Consider the following 26,098-nt stretch of genomic DNA (forward strand, 5'->3'; position numbering starts at 1 on the left):
CTTGGGCTTCATGGATTTTGACTAATTAAATTGCTCACAGCCAAGTTGGGTCCTTGTTTAATTGATTTGGGCTAAACACATACATACATACATACAAATGACATAAGCTACGTAATTTGGACATTAGGTGCCAAAATCGTAGACCGTATGAATGGTTGGCACGTGCCAGACGGCCCGAAAGTAGTTGAGATGCTACAATAGACTTGCCAATTGTTGCTAAAACACGTGAAGCTCAGCTACCGGGAGCGCCTTAGCTATAAATTTCACACTTTTGGCTTTATAAATTTGTGGAAGGAAGTATCGAAATTTGCACCTGATCGTGTAACCATCAGCAGCAGCGCCAGCACTTCGTGACCGCTGATCTTGCATTATTTCGGGCGAGAATGGTGACCGTGGAAGACATTCGTTGCGCACAACGGGCGGAGGGACCTGCCACTATCTTGGCGATTGGGACTGCGACTCCACCGAATTGTGTCGATCAGAGCACGTATCCCGATTACTACTTCCGCATCACCGATAGCGAACATAAGGAGGATCTGAAAGAAAAATTTAAACGCATGTGTAAGAGTTTCTAGATCCGCTAGCTTCTTATTTTATAATCAAAGATTTTTCGACTTTTTGTACCTATATTCTTATTGATCTTACTACATGCGACATTTTTTTTTCAAGTCTTATGTGTCCTAAATTGTTTCTTTTTCAAGCTTTCTGAGAGAACATGGTTAATATTTTTTTCAGTCAAGTAACTTCACCTTTTGGGTTTTAATCAATTAACTGTTCAATTTTTTGTTACGATCGGTACTTATCTTTTCATATTGGGTTGTTTTGGTCTATTTACTTCGGTGTGATCAATTTTCGTCGAAAAACTGAATTAACAGACATCTTAGTGGAAATGTATATGAAATGAATCAAGAAATCTTCAATTTTTAAGCAATATCAGCTTGAGTCATCGTTTAGTCGGTTTTTCCCCGCGAAAATTAACCACTCAATGAGAAAATCGACCAAAATAGCCAAAAAAATTTTAAAAATAATGAACTGATCGAGAAAAAAATGAAATATTAGTGGACTAGAAACCAAAAATGGTAATGTTCCTGGATAGAAAATACTAACCCAATTAACATATTTGTTGGTCGATGGTAATGTTAAGGGAGAGAAGTGAATAATTTCGATGAATTTTTTTAATATTCCTAAATTGTCCTTCTCTAGTCCCTGGGTAAGACATCTGTTTAACTGAAGGTGCAGGTTCAAACCCACACAAGCATGTGTTTCATTGATTTTGTTTTTCTCTATTTTTAATGAATTATTTCGAAATATATTGTATTTTAGTCGATCATTATTTTCACAATTATGATATGTCTCTCATGTAAATATAATCAAATAATATATGATCCGTCGTCAATTTTTATAATTATGGTATTACCTCTATTTGAATATAAATCAAATTAACTAAAACAACTTCACAAGTCCTAAATTGTTTTTACACCAAAATATTAATAAAATGTCAAATTTTGAAAGGAAAATGCCTCTAGCTAAGTGGATAAGACATCTATTTATCATAGATTCATAATTCCAGTTTCAAACCCCACAGCAAGTATTTTTCATTGATTTTGTTTTTTTTTTCTTTTTTTAATTAATTATTTCGAAATTATAATTTAGTCAACCACTAATTTTCAGAATCATAGATACATCTCTCTGTAAATATAATCCAATTAAACTGTAGTATGTAGTAATTTCAAAATGAGCACGACTCCTAATTTTTATAATTATGATATTACTAATATAAATCAAATTAATTAAAAAACTGTAAAAGCACACAACACATGTAAAAAATAAGTTAGTGTATATATAACACATATTCACATGAAATAGGTTAATAAAAGTATAAAACTTGTGTACTATATACGCACATTACTTGCTTACAAAATTGGTTTTCATGGATAATAAAAGGTTTGTAATTATTTTATGAAATTTTGTGACTATATATTATGGATAACGTGCGATTTTTTTTTAAAAAATAATGATGCGAATTATATTAACATGTTTTTAATTTGTATGGAGTGTATGAATATTTATATCAAAATTTTAGTAATTATATGATCAAATTATATGTGTGTGTGCGTGTGTGATTGATTTGTTTATGAAGCAAAGATAACACGGTCATTTGATGTTCTGTCACGATTCAATATTGAATAATTAAATATAACAAAAGGAAATTGGGTTTATTTGGTTTTGCATAGTTTAGTTTGGTGGGAGATCCAAGTTTCGATCTTCACGTTTTGCTGTCTTATGTAGGCGAAAAGTCGATGATAAGGAAACGTTACATGTATTTGACAGAAGAATTCTTGAAAGAGAACCCTAATATCTGCGCATACATGGCGCCATCTCTCGACGCTAGGCAAGATATTGTGGTGGTAGAGGTCCCCAAACTTGGAAAAGAAGCTGCCGAAAAGGCGATCAAAGAGTGGGGGCAGCCAAAATCTAAGATCACTCACTTGATATTCTGTACCACCAGCGGAGTCGACATGCCCGGAGCCGATTACCAGCTCACGAAGCTACTCGGCCTTCGCTCCTCCGTTAACCGCTTCATGATGTATCAACAGGGCTGTTTCGCTGGCGGCACGGTACTTCGCATGGCTAAGGACCTGGCGGAGAATAATGCCGGTGCACGAGTTCTCGTAGTATGCTCGGAAATTACCGCGGTGACCTTCAGAGGACCGAGCGAGAGTCATTTGGATAGTTTGGTGGGACAAGCATTGTTTGGAGATGGTGCTGCGGCGGTGATTGTGGGGTCCGACCCGGTTGTCGGGGTCGAGCGGTCGTTGTTCCAACTTGTGTCCGCGGCACAGACCATATTGCCCGATAGTCATGGAGCCATTGATGGGCATTTACGTGAAGTGGGATTGACTTTCCATCTTTTGAAAGATGTCCCATCTTTGATTTCTGAAAATATCGAGAAAAGCTTGAGAGAAGCATTCGATCCATTAGGTATCTCGGATTGGAACTCGATTTTTTGGATCGCGCATCCGGGAGGGCCCGCGATCTTGGATCAGGTTGAGATGAAACTATCCCTAAATCCCGAAAAGCTCCGGTCGACTCGGCATGTGTTGAGCGAGTATGGGAATATGTCTAGTGCATGTGTGCTGTTCATATTGGATGAGATGAGGAAGGCGTCGACGAAGGAGGGGCAGAGCTCGACAGGAGAGGGGCTCGACTGGGGGGTGCTATTCGGATTCGGACCCGGTCTCACCGTCGAGACGGTGGTTTTGCACAGTGTTCCAATCAATTGATTGATGCCAGGGCGGATTTGTTCTATTTACCTGCAATCTTTGTATCTTAAATTTATGGGGTGTGATTCATCATATGTGCATTTTGCTTGTAACTTCGTTTATTCCAATAACGTGTAGGAAATAGCGGCACTGCAAATCTTTTGTTGCAAAGCTCATTTATGCTAATTTCATGCATACCCTACATTGTACACATGAAAATATTTTGAGAAGATTCGAATTCGAATGTCTGTCTCACAAAATTGACTTGACTTGTCACAAGTTTTTTTTAAAATAATTTCAATATTATATAATGACCAAACTTTCAAGTTTTTTTAGATATTATTATTTCATTTGCATACGTGTGTGTAGGTGAACTGACAAGGGTAAGAAACATTAATTTATTTATAAACTAATAGCTAACTATGTTCATATATGCATTGCGCGTATGTAAATAAATTTGTAAGGATTAATAATAACTGATGCACAATGTTTTACATATAACCAGAATTTATCAGTAAATTCAAGATGAGGTATTAAAAATATTAAAATACCTTAGATATTTGGTTAGATATGAGTTTAGTCGGAGATAGTAGAATACATGCATGGAGGAATATTATAGCATATGGTATCTTTGATCCCAATCGTACTGCTGATCTCACGTGCTTCAAGGATGTTTGAAACTAACTTAGACAATCCAAAATCACCCACATGTGCAGTCATATCATCACCCAAAAGAACGTTAATTGGCTTGAAATCGTCAAGAATCATCAGTACCCATATGTAGGTGCTCAAGTGCATGAGCTCTATCGATGGCGATTTCGATCCTCTGCGCGCAACATACTAAAGGCTTCGAAATTCTGCATCATGTTCTTCTTCTTGCCCTCTCGTGACTTGTGGTACAACAAATATTCCAAACTCCCATTAGACATGAATCCATAGACCAATGCCTTAAATTCATTTCTATCTCAACACCAACAAGAACTAAAATAACATTTTTTTAAAAAAAGTACTAAATCCGATGCTACTTCATTTTGTTACTGATAAATCGAGCTATTGAAATTATTTTAACAATTGTGAACATTTTAAAGGACGATGAAATTGCAAAAGCATACCATGAAAAGAAAATAGCCAAAAATTACGACATTGTCTGGTAAATTAATTTTTGTAAAATAAATCTCTGATTTCATATTATTCATAAAAAATTATTATTATTATTTTAAAATATACAATATATAAACCCATCCCAATCACGAATAATTTTTTTAAAACAATAAGAAGTTCAAGTGGAAACTGATGAGTGATGACAATCGACGAGTGTTGAGACTGTAGAGAAGGGGAGAAAGTGTGGATCAATCTATAGTGGTGGTGATTGGTGAAGAGGGAAAATTCGTCGGAAAATTTAACTGAGCGGCGAGATGACGGAGGCGATGATAAGAAAGAAGGCGGGGATGGCGAGCGTGAAGGATATGCCCTTACTTCAGGACGGCCCGCCTCCGGGAGGGTTCGCGCCGGTCCGATTTGCTCGGCGGATTCCGAGTAAAGGTCCTAGCGCAATGGCCATTTTCCTGGCCACTTTCGGTGTTTTCTCTTGGGGCATGTACCAGGTCGGCAAAGGCAACAAGATCCGCAGGTAAATTTTGTCATAGTCAAGTGATTTTTTCATTTTGTCACGCGGGTGATTTGTGAGTTTTTGCTATTTAACATGAGCTCCTAATTTAGCATGATGTTTTGTTTATTTGATTGGAGACGCTGGCTTGCGTGCTTTTGGTGATCAATTTCACCTAGTTGTGAGATAAAAAGGTGAAATTGCTGATGACTTTTTAAAGTTATTTAGATTATTCAATCAGCGAACTATCGTCTGGTGATCTTAAATATTAAGGGGACTGAATGGTGTTTCATTTTTAATATGCGAGAAAGGCTTTAGGGACTTGGCATTATTTGTTTATCAGCTGACTTATTGTAAAATTTTAATTTTTCCTGGTTATTTTTCCTATCTTCAAAGTTCCTCTGCATTTTGATGACTCTTGGATTCAAGTGAAAAATCTATTTCACTTGGTATTCCAGATCTTATGTGTTTGATTCATGTGTAGATCTGGGAACATAAGCGTGGGGATATGATATAATATCTGTGATGTTTTCTTTTGTTTATAATGATGCCAGGCTTGACAAAATATCGAGTTCATTCAAGATGTTTTCTTTTGTTTATAATGATGCCAGGCTTGACAAAATATCGAGTTCATCAAGCCTTTGGTATTCCAGATCTTATGTGTTTGATTCATGTGTAGATCTGGGAACATAAGCGTGGGGATATGATATAATATCTGTGATGTTTTCTTTTGTTTATAATGATGCCAGGCTTGACAAAATATCGAGTTCATCAAGCCTTCATGTGGTTCACACCCAATACATTTGAGTTTCGGGAAGGAAAAGGAGAACACATTGTAGGAGAGGCTAATTGGGCACCAAAAATGTGCTTTGTATGAATTAGTTTCGTTTATGTCCACGTGTCCATACTTGGACAACTATTTGCTTGCTCTAGTATACTGCCAGCTATGGTGTACTACTATGGATACGGCATTATATGGATTTGAGATGAAACAATTTTCATAAAACTAGGATACAACCAGAAAGATATACACGTGTTTGCATGCATATATCTATTTTTATTTTTTTTGTATGTGCTTGTGTAAATATTGTGTAATACTTTAGTAAGAATATTAATAATTATAAATCACCATATATTTTGTGTATGGCAAAAGTTGTAAAAGTTAAGCCATTCGATATGCAACTGAATTGATGCGTTCACGAATGGGAAATAGCCATAGAACCAGTGATCAAGTTTACTGCACAACTCATTGGTTGCTGATATTGGACGACATGATTGTTTCAACATCTCATCTTGTAACTCATGTAGATTGTCATTCACCGTTTGTTGTTTCATCCTAGCTTGAGTAATCTGTAACATTCATCTGGAGTTACATGGTAAAACATCCTTAACGGAAACATAGAATCCACTTCTTCAATGTCTGAGGTCCCTAGTTGATAAGCTTCGAAGAAACGATCTCAGAGACTTTGCTCTCTACAAGAGAAAATCTTCCCTCTCGAGCCGAGCCTGAGTTTAAGAACAGAAATTTTAGCCAAATATCTCCTCCAAACCCCCATCATACTGTTATTCCCTTCTCTGCTCCTTTTTTATGCGCTCTTTTGGATTATATTTTGCAATCTTCTGTTTTTCCTTTGCCATTTCATATTGTAAATCTTGATTCAGGAATAGTAGAACCTGAGTAGATCCTTGCAAAACCACAAAAGGAACTAAAATTGTTTGCAAAAAGACAGCCATCGGTACTGATAAGAGCCACATGATCCATATGCAACGAGGCAATTTTGAAGCATTGACTGATTTCTCTTTCTTTGCATAAACCATGATCTTAATTGACATGGACATGGACCGCATATTCACATAAAGATGTTGAGTTATAATTCTTGAAAGCCTCTGTTAACAATTAAATATGTTGTCAATATCTAGTTCTCTGGCTTATTTGCAGCCATTGGTATGTGAATTATTAGCAAGTTGCTACCGCCACTGTATTATTACACTATGGTGATTCTTGTATCTTGTTTCTGTATCTCCTTCTTGGTTATAGTAATCCTTATATTCTACTAATTTCAGGTGGCTATATTGGGAAATATGTCCAGTTAATTATTTTCCATAATATAAAATGGAGCTGAAATGTTTCTTCCATACAGGGAATTGAAAGAAGAAAAATATGCTGCACGAAGGGCTATACTGCCAATACTTCAAGCTGAAGAAGATGAAAGGTATTTCTTGCATTTCTTCATACCAGCCTTGAATATGATTCTACTTTTTGTGCAGTTTGTCTGATTGTCACTTCTTTCTTTTTTCCCCAGATTCGTCAATGAATGGAAGAAGTATCTCGAGGAAGAGGCCAAAATCATGAAAGATGTACCAGGTTGGAAAGTGGGTGAAAGTGTCTACAACTCTGGAAAATGGATGCCTCCTGCAACAGGCGAGCTCCGCCCTGATATCTGGTGAATTCGACACTCTTTTATCTCTGTTTTTTCAACGGATGCAGTAAAAACACTGTTTCTTACCTGCTAGCTTCACAAATTTCCTAAAGCTTGGTTTTTTCTAAAATAAAGGTTGAAAAAATCTGTCGTCTTGTATTTATAATCATTGAAAGGTGGAGTCTTGATGGCATTGATTTTTCGTTTGATTTCAGTCTTCTGAATGATAAATTATATAGTAACGAGTATTCTCAACATCAATGTTATTTTTGTAAAAATCTCTCCCGAATCAAATCTCCAGCTCTACCACAAACACTATGTTAAAGCATTAATTTTGAGAATCTCTGGGTAGGAGTTCATCCAGGGTTCCATTGTCAGGGAGATACAAATACATACTTTTGCATGCGATACAAGAAATCTCTCTGAAGCCTGTCGGGGAGATACAAATACGTACTTGTGCATGCAATACAAGAAATCTCTATTTTCATTTTCAAGCAATGTCTACATGCAATACAAGAAATCTCTCTTTTCATTTTCAAGCAATGTCTTCATAACCAAATCGATTATCAAATCGGTCTTTCTTAAAAAATAATTCAACCAGTCGGATATAATATGAAATAATAATATAATAAATAATATATTTTAAATTCTAAAGATGATATACAAATAATCAAAAAAAATATATCTACCAAAGTTTAAAATCCAAACTGTATAATCAAATATAATTATATATTTAGACAAAAAAAAATCAAAATAAGCTTAGATATTATTAAAATGATTTTTTTTATCAAAATTCAAATAATCATATATATACCACTAAAAATAAAATTTAAAATATAAGAATTAATTTTTTAAAAAATATAAGAAAATAATTAAATTCTAAACAAAAAATGAAAGAAAATGAAAAGAGGTGAAGAGTCCGGTTTTAATCGGTCCACAACTGGTTCTTCACCGGTTTTTATCTGTTCTGATCATTTGACCAAGAAAACAGTTATTAAACTTAGTTCGGGCGGACTTATGACCGGTTCTCGGTCGAACAGGTGGTCTGGTTTTTGGATACAACCTAAAATTTGCCGTTCATCACATGACTTCGGATGGGATCATGTACCAAGTATACGTAATACATGAACAACAATTTATTCATTAATACATAAAAATATAAAATCACCATTCAAAGTACTGTTTCATCCAAGTGAAATTATCTGTGCTAAAATAAAAACCACCGATCTGCCACTAACCAGTAACACTTCCCATTGAGACCACGTTTTGATCCCTCAACAAATGCATTAAAAGCCTCTGAAATGTTTGCTAAGTTGGCCTCGTTCCACCTCACAATAGAAAAGAGTAGATCCATCGACCCGAAACTTGAAATGCCATGAAATCTCTCCATCAACTTCGAGTTTATGTTCTCCGAGGTCATCGTCTTTAGATTGACAATGAACTATCAGAGAGCTGGATTCTTCTTGAATTCCATTGATTACATGCATGCACGTGGTATTTCATTCTTCGTGTACCCGAGCCGCACAAGAGATAAACATGGCAGATTGGCAGCCATAGCAATGGCTGTTAAGCATATTGAAATGTGATTCACGTTGGCAAGAATTTTGAGATAGTTTTTATGTTCGTTTGCGAAGAGATTGTGGTTTATTATACAAATATCCTCGAACATTATTTTGTAAATTACATTTATTATTACATGATCTATGGAATCGAGTCAGATTATCTGCCACAAATGAAATTTATGATTGTATATAATTTACATTAATTCAAATAACTGGAGTTCCAATAATATAGTGTAAATCATAGAACATGTATTTTCAAAAAGAAAAAGAAAAAAAGAAGATGATTTAATTAATTTTGAGATTATAAAATATGTCATTTTGTATTAAATAATGACTAATTGCAGATATCAAACAATTTTTAAAATTCAGAACACAAGTCAGGGGTCGAATAATATTTGAAAATTTGATGAGCCAATTTAAAAAATCTTTTTGAAATTGGTCTCACTAAAAAGTAAAAATGTTACGTCATAATTTGAAATTATATAATTAAAAATATTGGATATTGTATCAGACAAAATATCTCATACAATCATAGAGTACACAACGTCGGGTGAAGCTATGCATGGTAGCGCTGGGAGATTTGTTCAGAAGACGGGAAATGGAGGGCCAGTGGTATCTTCTCTATCAGCATCAGGTACGCTAGTGTAGCAGTATAGATGGTTGGAGAGTTCCCAGCTCCCGTCATCTTTTCTCTTAACAGACAGTTGAGGCCATCTATTTATTCTTACATAGTGTTCCCTTATCGTCCCATCCTCCAGCAAACCTGTGACAACGGTGTAGCAAGATTCATGGCCACCCCACACCACGTCGTCCGGATCGGCAGTTATGCTTCCATCGAGATGGAAGTATCGACGCATTGGAGTTCCAGAGCCATTCCAGTAGGAGTCCAGGTTTCGCCAGTACATGGGAGCTGCCTGCAGAAGATGAGGGATGATGGGCACTTGGTCAGATAAGTGCCTTGTAAGGATTCAACTTACTAACTGCAAATGATGGTTCTTTTTCCTATTTAGGAACGTGCAGACATTTCATCTGTTGATAAGACTACTTAGTAATTATCTTGAATACAAAGAACGTTAACAGGGCACATAAAATTTTCCGGCGTAGCTGCTCCGACGTTCAAATCAGGTAGATATTCACGCAGATTAAAGTGTGTTATAGAGAGTATATAGCAAGTGTATACATATATATATATATATATATATATATATATATACAAACACACACACACACAAACCTGAGTATTTATATGAGAAAAAATAATGATAATCTTGTTTTCATTGTCCGAATACTCCTCATAATCAGAAAGTTACTCACGCCCAGTCCTCTGAAACTGTTGCGACTGACAACTCATACTCCTACTAGTCCTGTCACATCGCCCCACGGGCATTGATTGAAATACTAATGATTTCGAGGTATGACGATCCATATTTGTGGGCCCATAGTCGATTCATGTTCCGAGTTTCTCGGGCAGTTGTCATGATGTGAGGGTACGGACAGGGTCCCAGATTCTTTATCATAGCCTCCTTACATTGCTCAAACTAGTCTGGGAGCTCGGGCTTATATGAGTATATGCTCTAATCGATTTTCCTAGTTGTTGCATAATCAGTTATGGTTTATATAAGAGGACTTTCTTTAAGTCTAATTTGTTTCTCTAGTTGTTGCATAACCAATGATGATTTATATAAGAGGATTTTCTTTACTCGGGTTGTTTCCTCAATTCCGGCCGCTTTCGTCTCTCTTTCATTCTCGTAAATTTTATTTTCCTTCTAAACATTTGAAATTCTACCTCTTCCACTTTGGGTGCCAACGCTTGTGGTTCCTCGGACCTAAACTCTGCCACGTTGCAGCCATTACCTCGAAGAAACCAATCCTCGCCCTTCATTCCAAGAAATCCCAAAATTCAAAACTGGACACCAGGCTGTCGAGCCTTCAAATGCCTGGGAGAAGAGTAAGGGCAAAGTCCGTGCTCCCTCCAAAACAAAAACCGAGGCCTTGTGTACTCCATGGTTTTCTATTGTGGCCAGTACTCACCGAGGGCCGACAAAGACCTTCAAGTTCTCGGATCTATCCATTTTTTTTACTCCATCCTCATTCCTGGTCCTTCAGACCAAGCTGATCGGCCCCCGGAGGGGTTCTATACTTTTTTACGGGACTAAGTCTGTATTGCTTTTCAGTTTCGCATCCCATCTTTCTATACCGAGGTGACCCGCTTTCTCGGGGTCGTCCCTTTAAAACAACTTTATCTCAACTCTTTCCGCATGATAGCCTCGGCCTATGTGCTCTTTAAAATTCATAATATCCTAATTAACCTCCTCACCTTCTATTAATTCTTTGTATACCGGTTCGGTAACCACACATTTTCTCTGACTGCCCGAGTAAATAGATGATTCTTTGATGACATCGTCTCTTCCTCCCTTTTTCTCCCAACGCAACGCGAAGATAGAAACAAAAAAGTGTGGATTTGTTAAGGTCGAGAAGGAAAGAAGTGGACTCTATAAATATAAAAAAAAGAAGAAAAAAACTAGGAGCAGAGGAATGGCAGCCGTGCGAGAGGAATCAGCCACACCCTAAAAGAGGAAGAGAAAATGGAGAACAAGCCAAGAACGAGACTTTACACAAAGTTTTCTCATTTTCTCTTTTTTATTTGTTGGGATTAAGGAGATCCTACCATAAACAATTATGTTTTGATTTCTTTTTTAAGATTGTATTTCATTCTTGAGCATACTTGTTTATTTTAGTGTGTTTTTATTGCATATTTGTAGCATCATGAACTTCAAGTGTTGTTATGTGCTATAATTGAGACCGACAAATTTTTTTATAACATAGTATAGTAACATAAGAGATGAACCTACAACATGCATAGAATATGATGTTGAGTATATGTTGATATACAAAGACCGAAAATAGCTGTTCGTTCTTAGGTTGGGCAGTAAGGGTCAATCGAGTATAGCTAGCCGAAGAGTATTCCTATTGGTCCAGGTCATTTCGGGGCAAGCGGATCATTTATAATCCAGTGTTTGCGCTTTTTAAACCCGAAAAGAATATGCTATAGTCGTAAATCGATATGCTGAAATAAACAATAAGAAGAGCCCATAAGCTAAATGATTTTCCAGTTCGTTAATACAATCGTACTTGCTAAATAACACAAGGACACTAGGTTATTGCATTTTCTTGAATTAGATTAATGTTAGACAAATGGGAGGAAAGGGGAGTGGGTACTCATAGGAAGACTGCTAAAGTTCCCTGATAGATGAGACCTAGAAAACAAATGCTACCCGTTTTTAAATCTTCCCCTTTTCAAAACAGTAAGGTAAGCTCGGGTTCCAAACCTTTTGTTAAGCCTATTGTAAGTTTTCTGAAAGATGAAGTACTTGTTCCTTAAGTTCAAAATTTTATCAAAGACACCACGACTTGGGAAATCCCAAGACATGAACTTTCTGTTTATAACTTCAATATAAATTTGAAGCACATTATGTCATCGTACTCAGGGAACAAATAGATTTCAACCATGCCGTTTTTACTACCCGAGTAAAGATACATCATATCAGCCACTGATCTGATCTTATTCTCTTGAATTATATTGAGGCTAACCGCCAGACATAACTTCCTTGTCTTAGGAAGTGAGTGGACTTAAAAGACTGGGATTAAATTCTTCGATCACATGATGTCTCGATTCGTTTCTGACTTTCCTAGAGGCCAATATAAGATGTGAGAACCGATTTTTTTAGGATCTTAGATTATGTTATGAAGTGGGAAAATAGATTGGAATCCTTGTATTTGAAATTTTATTATTGAAAACCTTAATTATCAAGTCAATAATATTTGTACCAAGACATGCAAATTTCGAAATTTGGGAAGGGGATTTACAAGATTGAGATACCCTACAAGATCTTAAGGATTAAGGCATGATATGGTAATCAAATTTTCGAAATTCTATGTTATCCTATGCCTAATGGGTGTGATGCTTGGATACAAGTAAGCTTTCGAGGTATTTAGAAGCAAATCAACAAAGTCTGCTCAAAAATCATCCCATCCCTTGCACCTAGATTTCGAACCAAATTGAGAGCAATGAATTAAGGAATAAATCCCCTCACTTGGCCACAATATTTTCGAAAATAAGCGAGGAGAATTGGAGTCAATATTATGAGATTTGGCATGATTTTTGGTATGATTTGAGTACCAAATTTAGCTCCACCCTCCTCCCCTATAAATAGTGCATCAACCCTAGTCATTCCCCACACCTAAATTTCGAGTTCCAGCAGCTTCTCCATAGCCGAAACTCTGACCAAAAATCGTCCCAAAGTTAGCCTAAAAATCGAAGCTGAAGCGCCGTCCGAGCAAGAACGAGAAGCGATCCAATTCCCGAAGCCAAGCATCCACGTTTTTAGCATCAATATATACTGTAAGTGGGCTGTTTTAAAGTTACATTTTTGAATTATGCATGTGTTCGGTTTTCGAAGTTTTCGAAAATAGTCGAGTACAAATTCCATTTTTTTCTTGTGTTGGTTGTCACACGATTTTAAGCACTGTGAGGAGTCGACTGTATAGGGTGGGAATCCCAACCATGACGTACCCTTACGCGGTGGGGGATATAACCGTTATACGGCCTCGCCCCCTTAGAGGAGTAAAAATTAGGGACTGATATCAGTAAACTATTGAAAGTAGATGAATCTCAGTGCTTGGTCAATGTTATGCATTTGCTATGAATTATGTTTGCAAGTCATATGATAAATGTTTAAATTTCGAAATTATGCATGTTGTTTTATTGTGCTCGATTCGCCCCCACTTGCTGAGTATTTTCCAAAATACTCACCCCCTTACAACCTTTCCCAGATAAGCTTGAATAAGAACTCGAGGAAGAAGAGTCCGAACAATTCTGGGGATGGTGAATGTCCAAGAGTTTATATTAAGTTTAAGTTTATTATTATTCAGTTTTACGTTTCCACATTTAACTCTGTCGTTTGGGATTTCGGTATTGTAAAGACAATCGTTATTTCATTTGAATTGTGATATATAAACCGATTTCGGTCTATACTGTGCTACAAAGGCTTGTTGTTTCGATTGTGTGATTGTTAAATAACGCCGGTGTCAATCCCGAGTCTCGGGGCGTGACATAAGACTAGGTAGTTTATTTGCTCAGTGAATTGAACATTGAACAGGTTACATAAATTCTTCTTGCAAGACAAATTTTTCGTGCATGACTTTGATTCTGATTCCTAAGCTGTACTAGTGTCTTCTGCCTTTTGGACAAGTAACTGACTGAAAGATCTCTTCATCGGGTGCAGGGGTCCTTTTTCTTTGACATCAATTAGTTAGGGCATAAAGTCTGCCAGGAAATTGAATCAGTTTATAGTCTTGAAACAGTAGACTAGGATGAGGAAAGGCAATTGGCTGACGAGCCAGAGTTTGTCCAAAGGAGACGGGGAACTAAATTCGGCTTATCTAGAGCCAAAGTTTGTCCAAAGGAGGAGGCGGGCATATATAGATAAAAAATTATCTACTCAGTTCAATCCTGGTTATCAATCAGTTTATAAAATCCAGCTAAAACATTTATACTTGCACACAATAGCGGCTCTCAGCTTTTAAAAGAAATGGAAACAAATAGATGTCATAAAGCCTTAAGAGTATGTCCTAGATTTTCCTTAAAACCACTAAGTATACATGGACCAATGGGCAATGGTGGAAATACAATAGGATCACATACCTCAGTAAAATGAAATACCCATACATGATCACCCAGATCATTCCGAGTTATTCTGGTCTGCCATCAGCAACTTTAATTAGAAAAAAGCAGTATGGATAGATCATATACTTTTACATGTATTACGTCACATGTAATATTTTGAGGGATTTCATCTGTGTCACTCACTCGTTTATAATCCATGACAGACAGTGAGTAAGCTGCCAACTTTGACAGTCCGCGAACTTTTGATATGCGAGGTATGTGTGCCTTCCTCATCCATAACTCCTCGCACTGATGATAAAAGCCGGAAAATTGCAACTCATATTACATAAATTCATTTGGTTGATAGATCATTTTTATCCCAAGATAAGTACAAAGAAGCCAGTTAGAACTTGTTGGATAGGGATAGAGGAAGAGGAAAAACCGAAGATTTCACACAGTAGCAACTTTCAGTAGCAACTCATGAGAGCAATGTGTTACAGATTTAAGAAGTTCAAAAAGAAAAATTTGTTCCAATCATTCATGCAGTGTTTGCAATGAGCTGACTCATTAATGAGATCCCAGCCAAGTTTGTGAATGAAAGCCGTAAGCTAGTTTTCCTTAAGATAGACAGTAAGCTAGGGTAGTTGGTTTAACCAAGAGCAAAGTACCCACGTCGGTATCGGCATGTATTTCTGTATGAGGAAGAAACTAAAGCGTAACAACACAAACGTTTGATTTCAGTTTGTGTTTAGTTCCCTTTTTGAACAGCATGAATGGGGGTATTTCCTTCTGGCATTGGATTAACTTATAATTTTCATTTCATTGCATGCATTAAAAAACTCAAATTCGATTCCTCCCCAGGTTTCGAATATCCAGAGAATTTCAAGAAAAAGGATTATAATACTCATATTAACTTTTGTCGGTATACTCATACTAACTCAAAAATTCTAGTTTCATTACATGGATTTAACTCCAAAGACAATCTCTCAAGGACTTGAACATCCAATAATTTGCAAGAAAAAATGTGTCAGGAGTCCTCAAATTATGTCAATATATTAAAAAATCCACACTTCGGATGATTTTCATTAAAACTATTTTCAAACATGCTTATCAACTTCTCTGTAAAAAGTTAAATTCATGATATTAGTACTCTTCTCCGCCTGCAAATAGCTCAGATCATATTTGACAAGAGGAAAGCATTTACTTAGGATAAGACGGAAATTCAGTCTCACATAGACTTGAATATCCCAAAATTTGCAAGAAAAAATATGTCACAACTGTCACGTCCCGAGCTCAGGCCCAATTGACTGTACAATGAACTCTTATAACAACTACTTCGTATTCGTCGTCGCTTTACGAAAATGATTAACTCAAGTTGTTATAGAAGTTCATTGTAACCAATTATAAACTCATTTTAAATCTTTAATTTTTACCATGTGACAAGAGATATCACCACCACCCCTCAAATTATGTCAATTTACCTCCATTTATTCAAAAAACCTCACTTCGGGTGGTCTTTAGAACAAGAACCATGCTTAGAATATATTTGACAAAGGAAAGCATTTAAACAGGATAAAACAAAAAATTCAATGATGAATTCAATGGTCCAAATTACGAATTATGTTTCTCAAATTCAATGATGAATTCAATGGTCCAAATTACGAATTATGTTTCTCAATGTATCACTAATTACTTCAGGTTTGCATTGATTCCATTAAAATTATCCCAAATTATTATACATGAAATCTCCAATTTTAAAAAAATCTACCACTATGTTTGGGCATAAAGAAGTCACAGTTTTGATGTCGAGATCTATTTGGCTTTTTCCTTCTGATTTTTTTTTTTTTTTTAATTCATCATTTCAAATTTGTAGTTTAGCTTCTCTTTGTAGTTTAGCTTCTCTTTCTTACCCAATTTAAATATAATCATGCAGCATAATCTTTACCATTATGATATTACCCCATACTATGCAGATTCTTCGAGACATTGGTGTAATTCTAGGTTCTATGTGCGCAAAGTTGCACTTGTAAAAGTGTAGGATTAGCAGCTGCATGGTGAAATAGATGACGAGGGTTAAATGCCAACAAAACATGACCAAATATGGAGAGGCAGTGATATCCGTGCTCACTATTTAACCTCGTACAAACAGCATGATCTGGCTGGCACGCATAACCCTACAAAGTTGGGACAAATCTTTTCCAAACCAGCAAAAGACCAAGAACAGCAAAGTTCTATCCTAACACAAATCAGTGCTACCGCGATACGACGTTTCGAGATAACAAGATACTTTATGTCACGAGTCCGAAGCCAAATTGATGGCCATGAACCATAATAGGAATAAACTAAGTTGTAAACATGCATGTTAAAATCTTAAATTAGAATACAACAATTTGTATCTTCAGACGTATATGGGTAAAAAAACAATACAACACACATTTCAAAAAGTACTTAAAAAAACAATTTTTTTCAGAAGTCATTCAACTTAGGGAATTCATTGTACACATCCTTCTATTTTTCACGTACACCACCAAATTCGAATCTTCAAATTGGTGGCCAATCCCTCGTGGTCGAGACATCGTTCCCCAAAATGGTGAATCATAATCCTCCATACAGAAAAGCAGAAGATAAATTTGGATTGGATAACCATTTAATATGCCATTTCTGAACATATGAAAAAGATCCTGCCAATAACAAATAAAGAACAAAATGGGAGAAATCATGTAAACAAAGAAACGATCCTTCTCCCTACCGCAGTGGGGATTTTACAAATTTCACTATTCAAACATGAAACTCAAAAGGTAAACTAAACTGTTTCCACACTTGTGATTCCTGAGTTTTAGATTCTATAGCACGCTGCCGGAGCAATAACAGAGTATTGAACAACATGTATATGTATTCAGGGAAACATTGTTCCAATTTAGTTGAACAAATTCTACCATGTTGGGATTTTAAACCAATATGTTTCTTCAACAAATACATATGTGAATCAATAACATGCATTCTATAAAGACTTGAATTACTCTCGAGTCGATAAGTGATTTTCCAGTTAAAGGGATGGACACAACAAATCCACATTGAAACACTATTTAAGATAAAATATCCAAAAAGAGAGAACAAAATGAAAAGCAAACAAAAGTCGAGATATTATAGGAATGTCAATTTCAACTAAGGATTCGTTTCACACAGAAATTAACATGTTCAGTGACTTAAACTACTCTCGAAGAAATTAAGTGATAATTTCTCTTTTCCCATTAAATGGATGGATACAACAAATCCAAAGTAAAAACACTTGAACATTTCAGATATCCAAATCGCAGTGGAAAGGACAAAAAAAAAAAAAGCTCGCAAAAGGTCAGAGATTGTGGGAATGTCAGACTACAACAAGTAGAGAAGAAATTAAAAAAGAGATGGTCCTTAGGACCGAGCATGAAAATCTCACACATGAATACGCAGCTACTTCGAATAGAAGGAACCAAGGGCTTGTTTAGTTGAACAGTGACATAATTTATGTGTTCTACACGTTTATAATATCATTGTGGAAGATGATTAATAAGTGGAAGTCCATTAAGAAGGACAAAGCATTTGTGAGTGCCATCATATTCTTATTCCGGCTTAAGAGTAATTATGTCCAGCATCTCTGTGGCATATTTTCATCAACTGCTACAGAATGTAAAATCTTCAATTATTCGCAGATAATCATGGTTCAACACAAAGTTCAAGAGGACACAAAGTGAGCTACAGGAGAAGATAGATATCATAAGGTCACAAACTGAAAATTGGGAAGGGATTAGAATCAAAACTCAAAGAGAATGTCCCCAAATTAGTCTTCAGTTGTTTTGACCAAAACTCATCTTCTACAGCACTTTCTAAGTTGTTGTGCACATACTCCAGTTGTACTTCATAATATTTTTTATAGCTAAAAATATTAAAAAGGAATCAATATGATAACCTCAGACTGAAAAGGTTATTCCTTGAACAAAAATAATAACAACTAAACCAAAAGACACCTAGTAAAAGAATGATTCAACTATAACTTTCTTACGACTACAAAGTGGAAGGATGCTATTATTGGAGGTAGGAAGCCTAAGAAAGACCAAGAAAACACAAGGGAAAGACGTATATTTAAATTCAAAAAAACCTCCCCCACCACCCCGCAAATGTATGTATACTCATGATTCAAAGAACACACGGAAGGGGGAATCGAAAATCAATAAGTTGAAACAGGAATTGCCAAAGAATAAGAAATAAACCAGAAGCAAATATCAAATTTTCAGCACGTAAAAACAGAAGGGATAGAAACCTTGGGCGCCCAAATTTTATCGCTGGAAGCAACAGTACACCAATCACGAGAAACCAAACGAGCTTGTGCCAAACTGCGTGCGTCAAGTTTGTTCAATATAATCATCATGATTCCTGAACCAAACACTATCAATGGGTCGAACTCCTCCTCCTCTCCGCCGTCCTCCACCACCTGCTTCCATGCACTTATATCACCAGAATCCTCAATTCCTCCATCAGGGATGTTCTCCATTCCATGCCATGAAGGAGATGGAGAAGAACGAAAACTCGAAGGGCCATCTTCCAAATTTCCAGTCTTGGCCTTTTTCTTGCCATGTTTATCAGATTCACCGAACTTCGGGTCGGACATGGTACAATAAAAGGGAAGAAAAAACGAGGGTTAAGTCGAAGGAGGTTAAAGTCATCACCCCACCCCACCCCGGGTAATAGAAGGAAACACGAACACCCCACCTGAATGAAAAAGAGAGTTTCTAAGATTCATTAACGGGTGTATACTCGGTACTCCCAAGGTATACTTTTTCGCGAGCGCGCATGTGAGTGAGAGAAAAAGTTAGAGAGAAGTTATGGAAGATGAGGACACCAAATTTGGCGAGAAAACCTGTCAGATTATCATGCTGAAGCTCGTCTTAAGCGGTTCGCAGTGAACATTATGCTGCAATGTGGTGGCACAGTAAGAGTGTTTCGGGTTATCGCGCCGCCGCTTACGGTGGTGAGACGAAAATGCATAAATTTATGGCGTGGCAATTCAACGTGTAGATTACTATGCCCAATAATATGACGAAACGTGTTGTTCGCTCTACCAAAAGGAAATATACGACACGTAAATTAACTTTCCTAGTATTTCACGCGCGGACTATTATTTTATAAATTAATAATTCCTATTTTTTGAATAATTATATAAAATTATTAACATAATAAATATATTTAAATTTTGAATATTATTATTCAAAAAAAAATTTGTTATTTAAGTTAATGTACAAATTAGATAATATTTCATAGCTTTAAATTAATTTTGTTGTCCTGGTTAATTAGACATGTTACTATCAAAAATAATATAGAAAGATATTTAAAAAAATAATTTATTATTTTGTTTATCAAAATTTTAAAACACAAATAAATATTTTTCCAAAAATTACCGTTTTCGTTATTTATTATATAAATAAATTTTGATTAAAAATTTTAATAATTTTTTAGAACATGATAAAAAATATTTATATATATTAAAATTTTAAATAAAATACATAATAAAAATATCATAATTTACAAAGAATCAATATACCAAAAATTCACAATGGCGTTTTTTTAAAAATTTGAAAATTTTAATGTTATATAAAAATATTATATTTATTTAATATTGTAGAGAGCAGTGAGATTAATTATATAAAAGTAACACAAAACTCAAAAACATAACTGAAGTTAAATAAAATTATATAATCAATGCAAACACTTAAATGTGATTTATATTTTCGCGACACATCAAATTCAAATTTTAATTTTAAAAAAAATTGAAAAGAATTTACACTTAATTACATATTTATTTTTTATTTGTTTTCAAATATTTAATGCGGTAATTAAATACATTAATATTGATAAATATTTCTTTTATAGAATATTATTTAGGAGATAATTATTTAAATATGACAAAAACTATATATATACATTAATATTAATAAATATTTTGTTTATACAATATTATTTAGGAGATAATTATTTTAATATGACAAAACTATATATATCATGTACAAAAACTCTTTAAGATTACTTTAAATGTCAATTTTGTGAAACATATATTCTATTTGAGTCATCCATAAAAAATATTACCTTTTATGGGAAAAAATTATTATTTTTTATTTTAAATATGACAGGTTTGATCTGTTTCACGTCACAAATAAAGATATGTGCATCCGTCTTACAAGAGACATACTCCCAAATCATGACACCATGTTTTGTCTCCATTAGGCTTAAATCGTTACTTTATAAGATCTTATAATTTATTTGGTAAAAAAAACTGCAAACAACTTATAAGCCGTCAAAACAAAATGTTTTAAAAAAGTTAAGATACTCCACTTTTTTTTAAAAAAGATCTTATTTTAACATTGGGTTTTTTTAAATTAATTTAATATTTAAAATTTATTTCAAAAATAATTTTAAAAAAAAATTCACATTTACTGCAATACGTGCTTACGAAGCACAGACATGCACTGTGCTTCGTAAGCACAGACGCTCCAACGTGGAGCTCCACGTTCAAGAGTCTGTGCTTACAAAGCACGGACTCTGTATATTATATTTTTTTCTTGTACTTTATTTTCTCTTTTTTATTTTATCGGTTAATTTCTATCCTTTCATTTCCTCACTCTTTCACGTGAACTGAATTTATGAATGTTCGCGTGAAGTTCAATAATTTAAATATAAATATTCTTCAGTATTTTTCGTCTATATAAGTGTTGTGAACTTCGACGAATGAGTTATCAATTTTCTCTTTGAATCTACATAAATTTTCTCTCAAATTTCATTGAGAAAATGTCTAACATCGATGTACTCTTATATTTTGGTGGTCATGTAGTTATAGATAATGGATCGGTCGAATATAGCATTCCATTTGTTAGATCGATACGAGTATTACGATCTATTAATTTGTTGGAGTTGATTGAAGTTGTGCATAAAATGTTAGGAATCGATCCAACGAATTTTTCTATGAAGTTGTCAACAAAATATTCATTTATGGAGAGATCATCTTGGCATGAAATTCAAGTCAATCTCGTTGATGATGATGCTTTACAGTTTATAATGCAATATGACAATATGCATATGTTGCATTTATACGTGAAAGCAAATTCAATTGAGCATCATGTTGGATTTGATGATCATGAATCCTACGTTCCACATGCATCTGATTCAGGTTTCAATAACCAACTCGGTACTTCTACATATGGTGGTTTCCAGGATCTAGAATCTTATGTTCCCCAGGTTACTGAAGGACTCGGTAATATAAATTTCAGTGACGTAAGTGGGTCTTGGGATCAATATATCAATGTATCAGTCGGAACAAAATCCTACTCCATATTGGTCGAATCCAACATTAGATACGAGTGCTCGTTGTCCGGATGTGGCCACTGATGATATTTGTAGGAGTGATTCTGAACCCGATATGTCATATAGCAAGTCTGAAAAAGAAGAAGTGGATGATGATGATGAAGTGAATACTTTTACAAATCCTGATGAGGGGACATCGTCTCGGACAACCACCTCGTGACACATTATAGAGGTAGACCGTACCATTTCTTCCAAACACTTCTGAAATGCCATCATTTTTCAATAAATTTTTTGGGTAAGAGCCTCCTGATTCTGTCGATGTACCTTCTGGAATGCGAACAAGCTACTACAATCCGGATAGAGGTGAATTATGCGTTAATATGTTATTTAAATATAAGAATGATCTTATTGCATCTGTAAAGGATTATTCAGTTAGAGTGGTCAGGCGTGAGTACCGTGTTGTGGATAACACACGCAGTTTGTGAAAATTACGTTGCAGAAATAATTCTTCTACGTTCATTTGTCGATGGGGACTTCGCGGTTCTTTGAAGGCCAAAACTGATTATTGGAAAATAACAAAATATGGCAGGGCTCACACATGTATATCTACCTCTGTTGGTGTAGACCATAAGAATTTGAATAGTGATATGGTGGCACATACGCTATTGGGAATTTTTCGTTGTGATCCTTCGTATGAGATTAAGTATATCGTCGAATATGTGAAAGATAAATATGGATATCAAATCTCGTATACGAAGGCATGACGAAGTTTGAAACGTGCTACGGAAATTGCTTATGGTACATGAGAGAGCTCCGTTCAGGTACTTCCAAAATATATGTGTGCTTTGTCGAAATATAATCCGAGAACAGCTGTAGAGTGGAAGCATCTCAGAGCCAACACTGAAATAAGTAAGACACTGAACTATGTTTTCTGGGCATTCAGGCCGTGTATTGATGGGTTTCGGCATTGTCGAAAAATAATTAGCGTCGATGGTACACACTTGTATACCATATATAAGCACAAAATGTTGATCGCTATCACTCTCGGATGCGAACAATCAGGTTCTACCGCTAGCACTTGCTATTGTGGATGAAGAAACATCAGATTATTTGAAATGGTTCTTAGAGAACCTAGGAAGACATGTTGTTCGTGGTGAAAATGGTGTGTGTCTTATTTCTGATAGGTATAAGGGAATCGTGCGAGCAGCTGAAGATCTACCATATTTTCAACCTCCTTTTGGTGTGCATCATTTTTGCTTGAGACATGTGTGTTCAAACTTTAATGCTAAATTCAAAGACGTGCATTTGAAAGATTTATGATGGGTTGCAGAAACACAAAATCAAATTTGTAAGTTTGAAGCAACAATGGAGGCAATCAAGCAAAAGAACATTTTGGCGCACATATATTTGGATGAAATTGCGAAAGAGAAATGGAGTTTGGCTAATGACGGTGGGTTGGTGTCGTGGGCCGATAACAACCAATATGTCGGAGTGTTTAAATAGTGTGTTGAAGGGTGCTCGTAGACTTCCTATATCTGTCATAGTACACTTGACACTTCTGATGTGCGTACATATTTCATTGAACGTGTGACAAGAGGTGGTCGTATGGTTCAGGAAAATCAGCTGTGGTCAGATTATGCATGTCAGAAGTATGAGAAATGGGCGAGAAAGTCTAGTGAACATCGTGTTGCCAAATATGATGTACGTGAGCAAACTGCTTCGGTTGCAACTGTTGGAAGACCAAGTCGTGGCCAACATATGCAGGTGATCAAGTTATCAACGAGTGATTGTTCATGTGGTAAATGGACGATTTTTGGCATCCCATGTTCTCATGCTATTTGTGCCGCTAAGTGGCATTTCTTAGATCCGATGCTATTCCCATGCTAATTCACGAGCAAAAACTTGTGTGAGACGGTCTCATAGATCAGTATTTTGTGAGATAGATCTCTTATTCGGGTCATCAATGAAAAAATATTACTTTTTATGCTAAGATTATTATTTTTTATTGTGAATATCAGTAGGATTGATCCATCTCACAGATAAAGATTCGTGAGACCGTCTTACAAGAGACATAAGATACTCTTGGATTGAATACACCACATTTAAACAAGATTAGACCAAATGGTGTGGTTTGATTTAGATAAAAAATCATAAGATTGTGATAGTTTTGTAAATTAGTGAATTCACCGTAACAATGTTTTTTTTAAAATATTAAATATTATTTATGACTATGAATAGGGACGTCCTAATTTTATTCACAAACAAAAATGGATTAGTACCTCAAGTTTTTAAAATATAATATATTTTATTTATGATTATTAATATTTTTGTGCAAGTTGAATGAGTAATTTTTGGGTACCCCTAGCAAATAGGGAAACTTGAATAGAGAAAAGCGACGACGGATGAAAGAGTAACCCAATAAAGCAAACGTAGAAACTAAGGGCTAATAGCATTTAGCCCCTTGTGAAATTTTTATATAGCACAAAACCTCCTATAAAAAAATTAATTAGCTATTAAGTCATCAATCCTTCAAAAAATAAAGTAAGAAAAGATCGCATCCTAAATTATAGTTATACGCGTTTGAAAAGCAATTGGTCATGTTTTCCCGACTTTTTATTACCTAAAATGACTGATCAAGTTTTACTCACTCACATCTGTTACTTGATCTGTCTGAATTGAAGATAAGGAGAATGTATTCTCAAGCACTGTACTAACATATTCAGCATTGGTTATATATATATATATATATATATATATATATATATATATATATACACACTGTACTAACATATTCAGCATTGGTTATATATATATATATATATATAACCAATGCTGAATATGTTAGTACAGTGTGTATATATATATATATATATTTTCTTTTTCTTTTTTGGGGGTGGGGAACGAAAGTATCTCGACGAAGCGCTTTCAATATTGCACTAGGTTCACATATTGGAAGCTTTTATTTAAAGTGATAATCTTTTTACGACACACGCGTAAATTAAAAGTTTTTTAATAAAATGTAATTTTTATTTTAAAAAAAAAAAAACAACAACTTTGTAACTATCGGTTGTCATCTTTGGTGTTCTTTGAGTTAACTTAAAAAATTAACATAATAGTCGATAAATCATATTGATCAGATAAATCAGAATAAACAAATGCTGGTATGATAATCTTAAAGTTGGAGGACGACAGAGACAGAAAGTGATGGAACCCTGACTTTGATAAGGAATCACCATATTCTTTCATCCAAAGTACGCTGATAACTTTGTTTTTTAGCAAAGTTCCAATTCTTTGAAACCATTTCCAAAAATAACATTAGCTTATCTTATCGGTCCTATCTCTATATGTATACGTAGATTTGAATTTGTTTGCGGTGTTGTACAGTAAAATTCACGGACGTTCATTATATCTCATCGGACTCTCTTCTCGTCGTGCAAGCAGTCTTGGGGGAAGAAGAGAACCTCAGTTATGCCGGGGCTCTAACACTAGATATCAGACGACTTCTTGATTTTCAGGGTAGCCCTACTCTTAGTCATGTTCGGCGCTCTACGAATTGTGTTGCTCACGCTATTGCCTCTTTTGCTTCTCATTCCCCTTTTGTTTGGGAGTGTGGTAATTTTTCTTTTTTAGTTGATTGATCTTGTAATAAAATCAGAGGCGGCCCTGGGGTGGTCAATATGGGGCCACCGCACAGGGCCCCCCTGCTGGATAGGGCCCCAATTAAAATGGAGTTAGGGATATATGGGGTTGGATATTTGGGTTTTGGATTTTTTTTTTTAAATTTTCTAAAATTTAATAGTGGATAGTGTGGGCTTATCAATCTAACACTTCAAATTTTCATGTTGACCCTTATATTTTAAAAAGCCCTTACATTTCAAATAGTTTTTTTTTTTTTTTGCACCGGACCTTTCAAAGTCTAAGATCGACCCTGAATAAAAGACATTTTCCGTTTCCAATAAATTACAAGAATTTTCGTCGTAAAAAAAAGAAAATTTACCGGTGGTTAATAACACTCCACGTTACCTATTTAATTTAATATTTGAAAAAATTATCCTTATAGTATCTTTATTTAAATAGTAAAATTGTTATTTTTTTCTTTTAAAAAAACGTTCAAATACAAAACTTTTATTTCTATATGTCAACACTAAATTTTTATCCAGAAAAACTAAATATTAATATTTTTTAAGTTTTGATTTTGATCGTAAAATTAAATTTTATTTATATATTATCCCAACTTTTTGTATGGGTAT

The 26,098-nt window shown here is 35.1% G+C and overlaps 3 protein-coding genes and 1 long non-coding RNA gene across 6 annotated transcripts; 3 read left to right on the forward strand and 1 right to left on the reverse strand.

Annotated features, from left to right (window-relative positions):
- Positions 1-280: 280 nt before the first annotated feature.
- LOC142527647 (chalcone synthase) lies at positions 281-3,461 on the forward strand. The gene is made up of 2 exons (XM_075632507.1): positions 281-561; positions 2,290-3,461. Exons 1-2 carry the CDS (start codon positions 384-386, stop codon positions 3,282-3,284), a joined length of 1,173 nt encoding a protein of 390 aa, XP_075488622.1. The 5' UTR covers positions 281-383; the 3' UTR covers positions 3,285-3,461.
- Positions 3,462-4,542: 1,081 nt separating this feature from the next.
- LOC142527834 (NADH dehydrogenase [ubiquinone] 1 alpha subcomplex subunit 13-B) lies at positions 4,543-7,550 on the forward strand. Its single transcript, XM_075632803.1, has 3 exons — positions 4,543-4,893; positions 7,011-7,082; positions 7,173-7,550. Exons 1-3 carry the CDS (start codon positions 4,679-4,681, stop codon positions 7,315-7,317), a joined length of 432 nt encoding a protein of 143 aa, XP_075488918.1. The 5' UTR covers positions 4,543-4,678; the 3' UTR covers positions 7,318-7,550.
- A 1,740-nt stretch (positions 7,551-9,290) lies between these two features.
- LOC142527905 (uncharacterized) lies at positions 9,291-13,877 on the forward strand. The gene is made up of 3 exons (XR_012815555.1): positions 9,291-9,485; positions 9,610-9,811; positions 13,685-13,877. It is a non-coding gene; the product is annotated as an uncharacterized LOC142527905 (long non-coding RNA).
- A 150-nt stretch (positions 13,878-14,027) lies between these two features.
- On the reverse strand, positions 14,028-19,516 carry LOC142527904 (uncharacterized). 3 transcript variants are annotated; one of them, XM_075632898.1, is made up of 3 exons: positions 18,817-19,516; positions 14,721-14,825; positions 14,028-14,612 (listed from the first exon to the last, which is right to left on the reverse strand). In XM_075632898.1, exons 1-3 carry the CDS (start codon positions 19,162-19,164, stop codon positions 14,460-14,462), a joined length of 606 nt encoding a protein of 201 aa, XP_075489013.1. In that variant the 5' UTR covers positions 19,165-19,516; the 3' UTR covers positions 14,028-14,459. The 3 variants fall into 3 exon arrangements, with proteins under 3 accessions (XP_075489013.1, XP_075489015.1, XP_075489014.1); XM_075632900.1 differs by lacking the exons at positions 14,028-14,612; positions 14,721-14,825 and adding an exon at positions 16,776-17,119; XM_075632899.1 differs by lacking the exons at positions 14,028-14,612; positions 14,721-14,825 and adding an exon at positions 16,776-17,197.
- Between the last annotated feature and the right edge of the window lie 6,582 nt (positions 19,517-26,098).

The sequence above is a fragment of the Primulina tabacum genome, chromosome 15 (assembly GCF_025594145.1).
Source record: "Primulina tabacum isolate GXHZ01 chromosome 15, ASM2559414v2, whole genome shotgun sequence".
In the NCBI taxonomy this organism is placed as follows: Eukaryota; Viridiplantae; Streptophyta; class Magnoliopsida; order Lamiales; family Gesneriaceae; genus Primulina; species Primulina tabacum.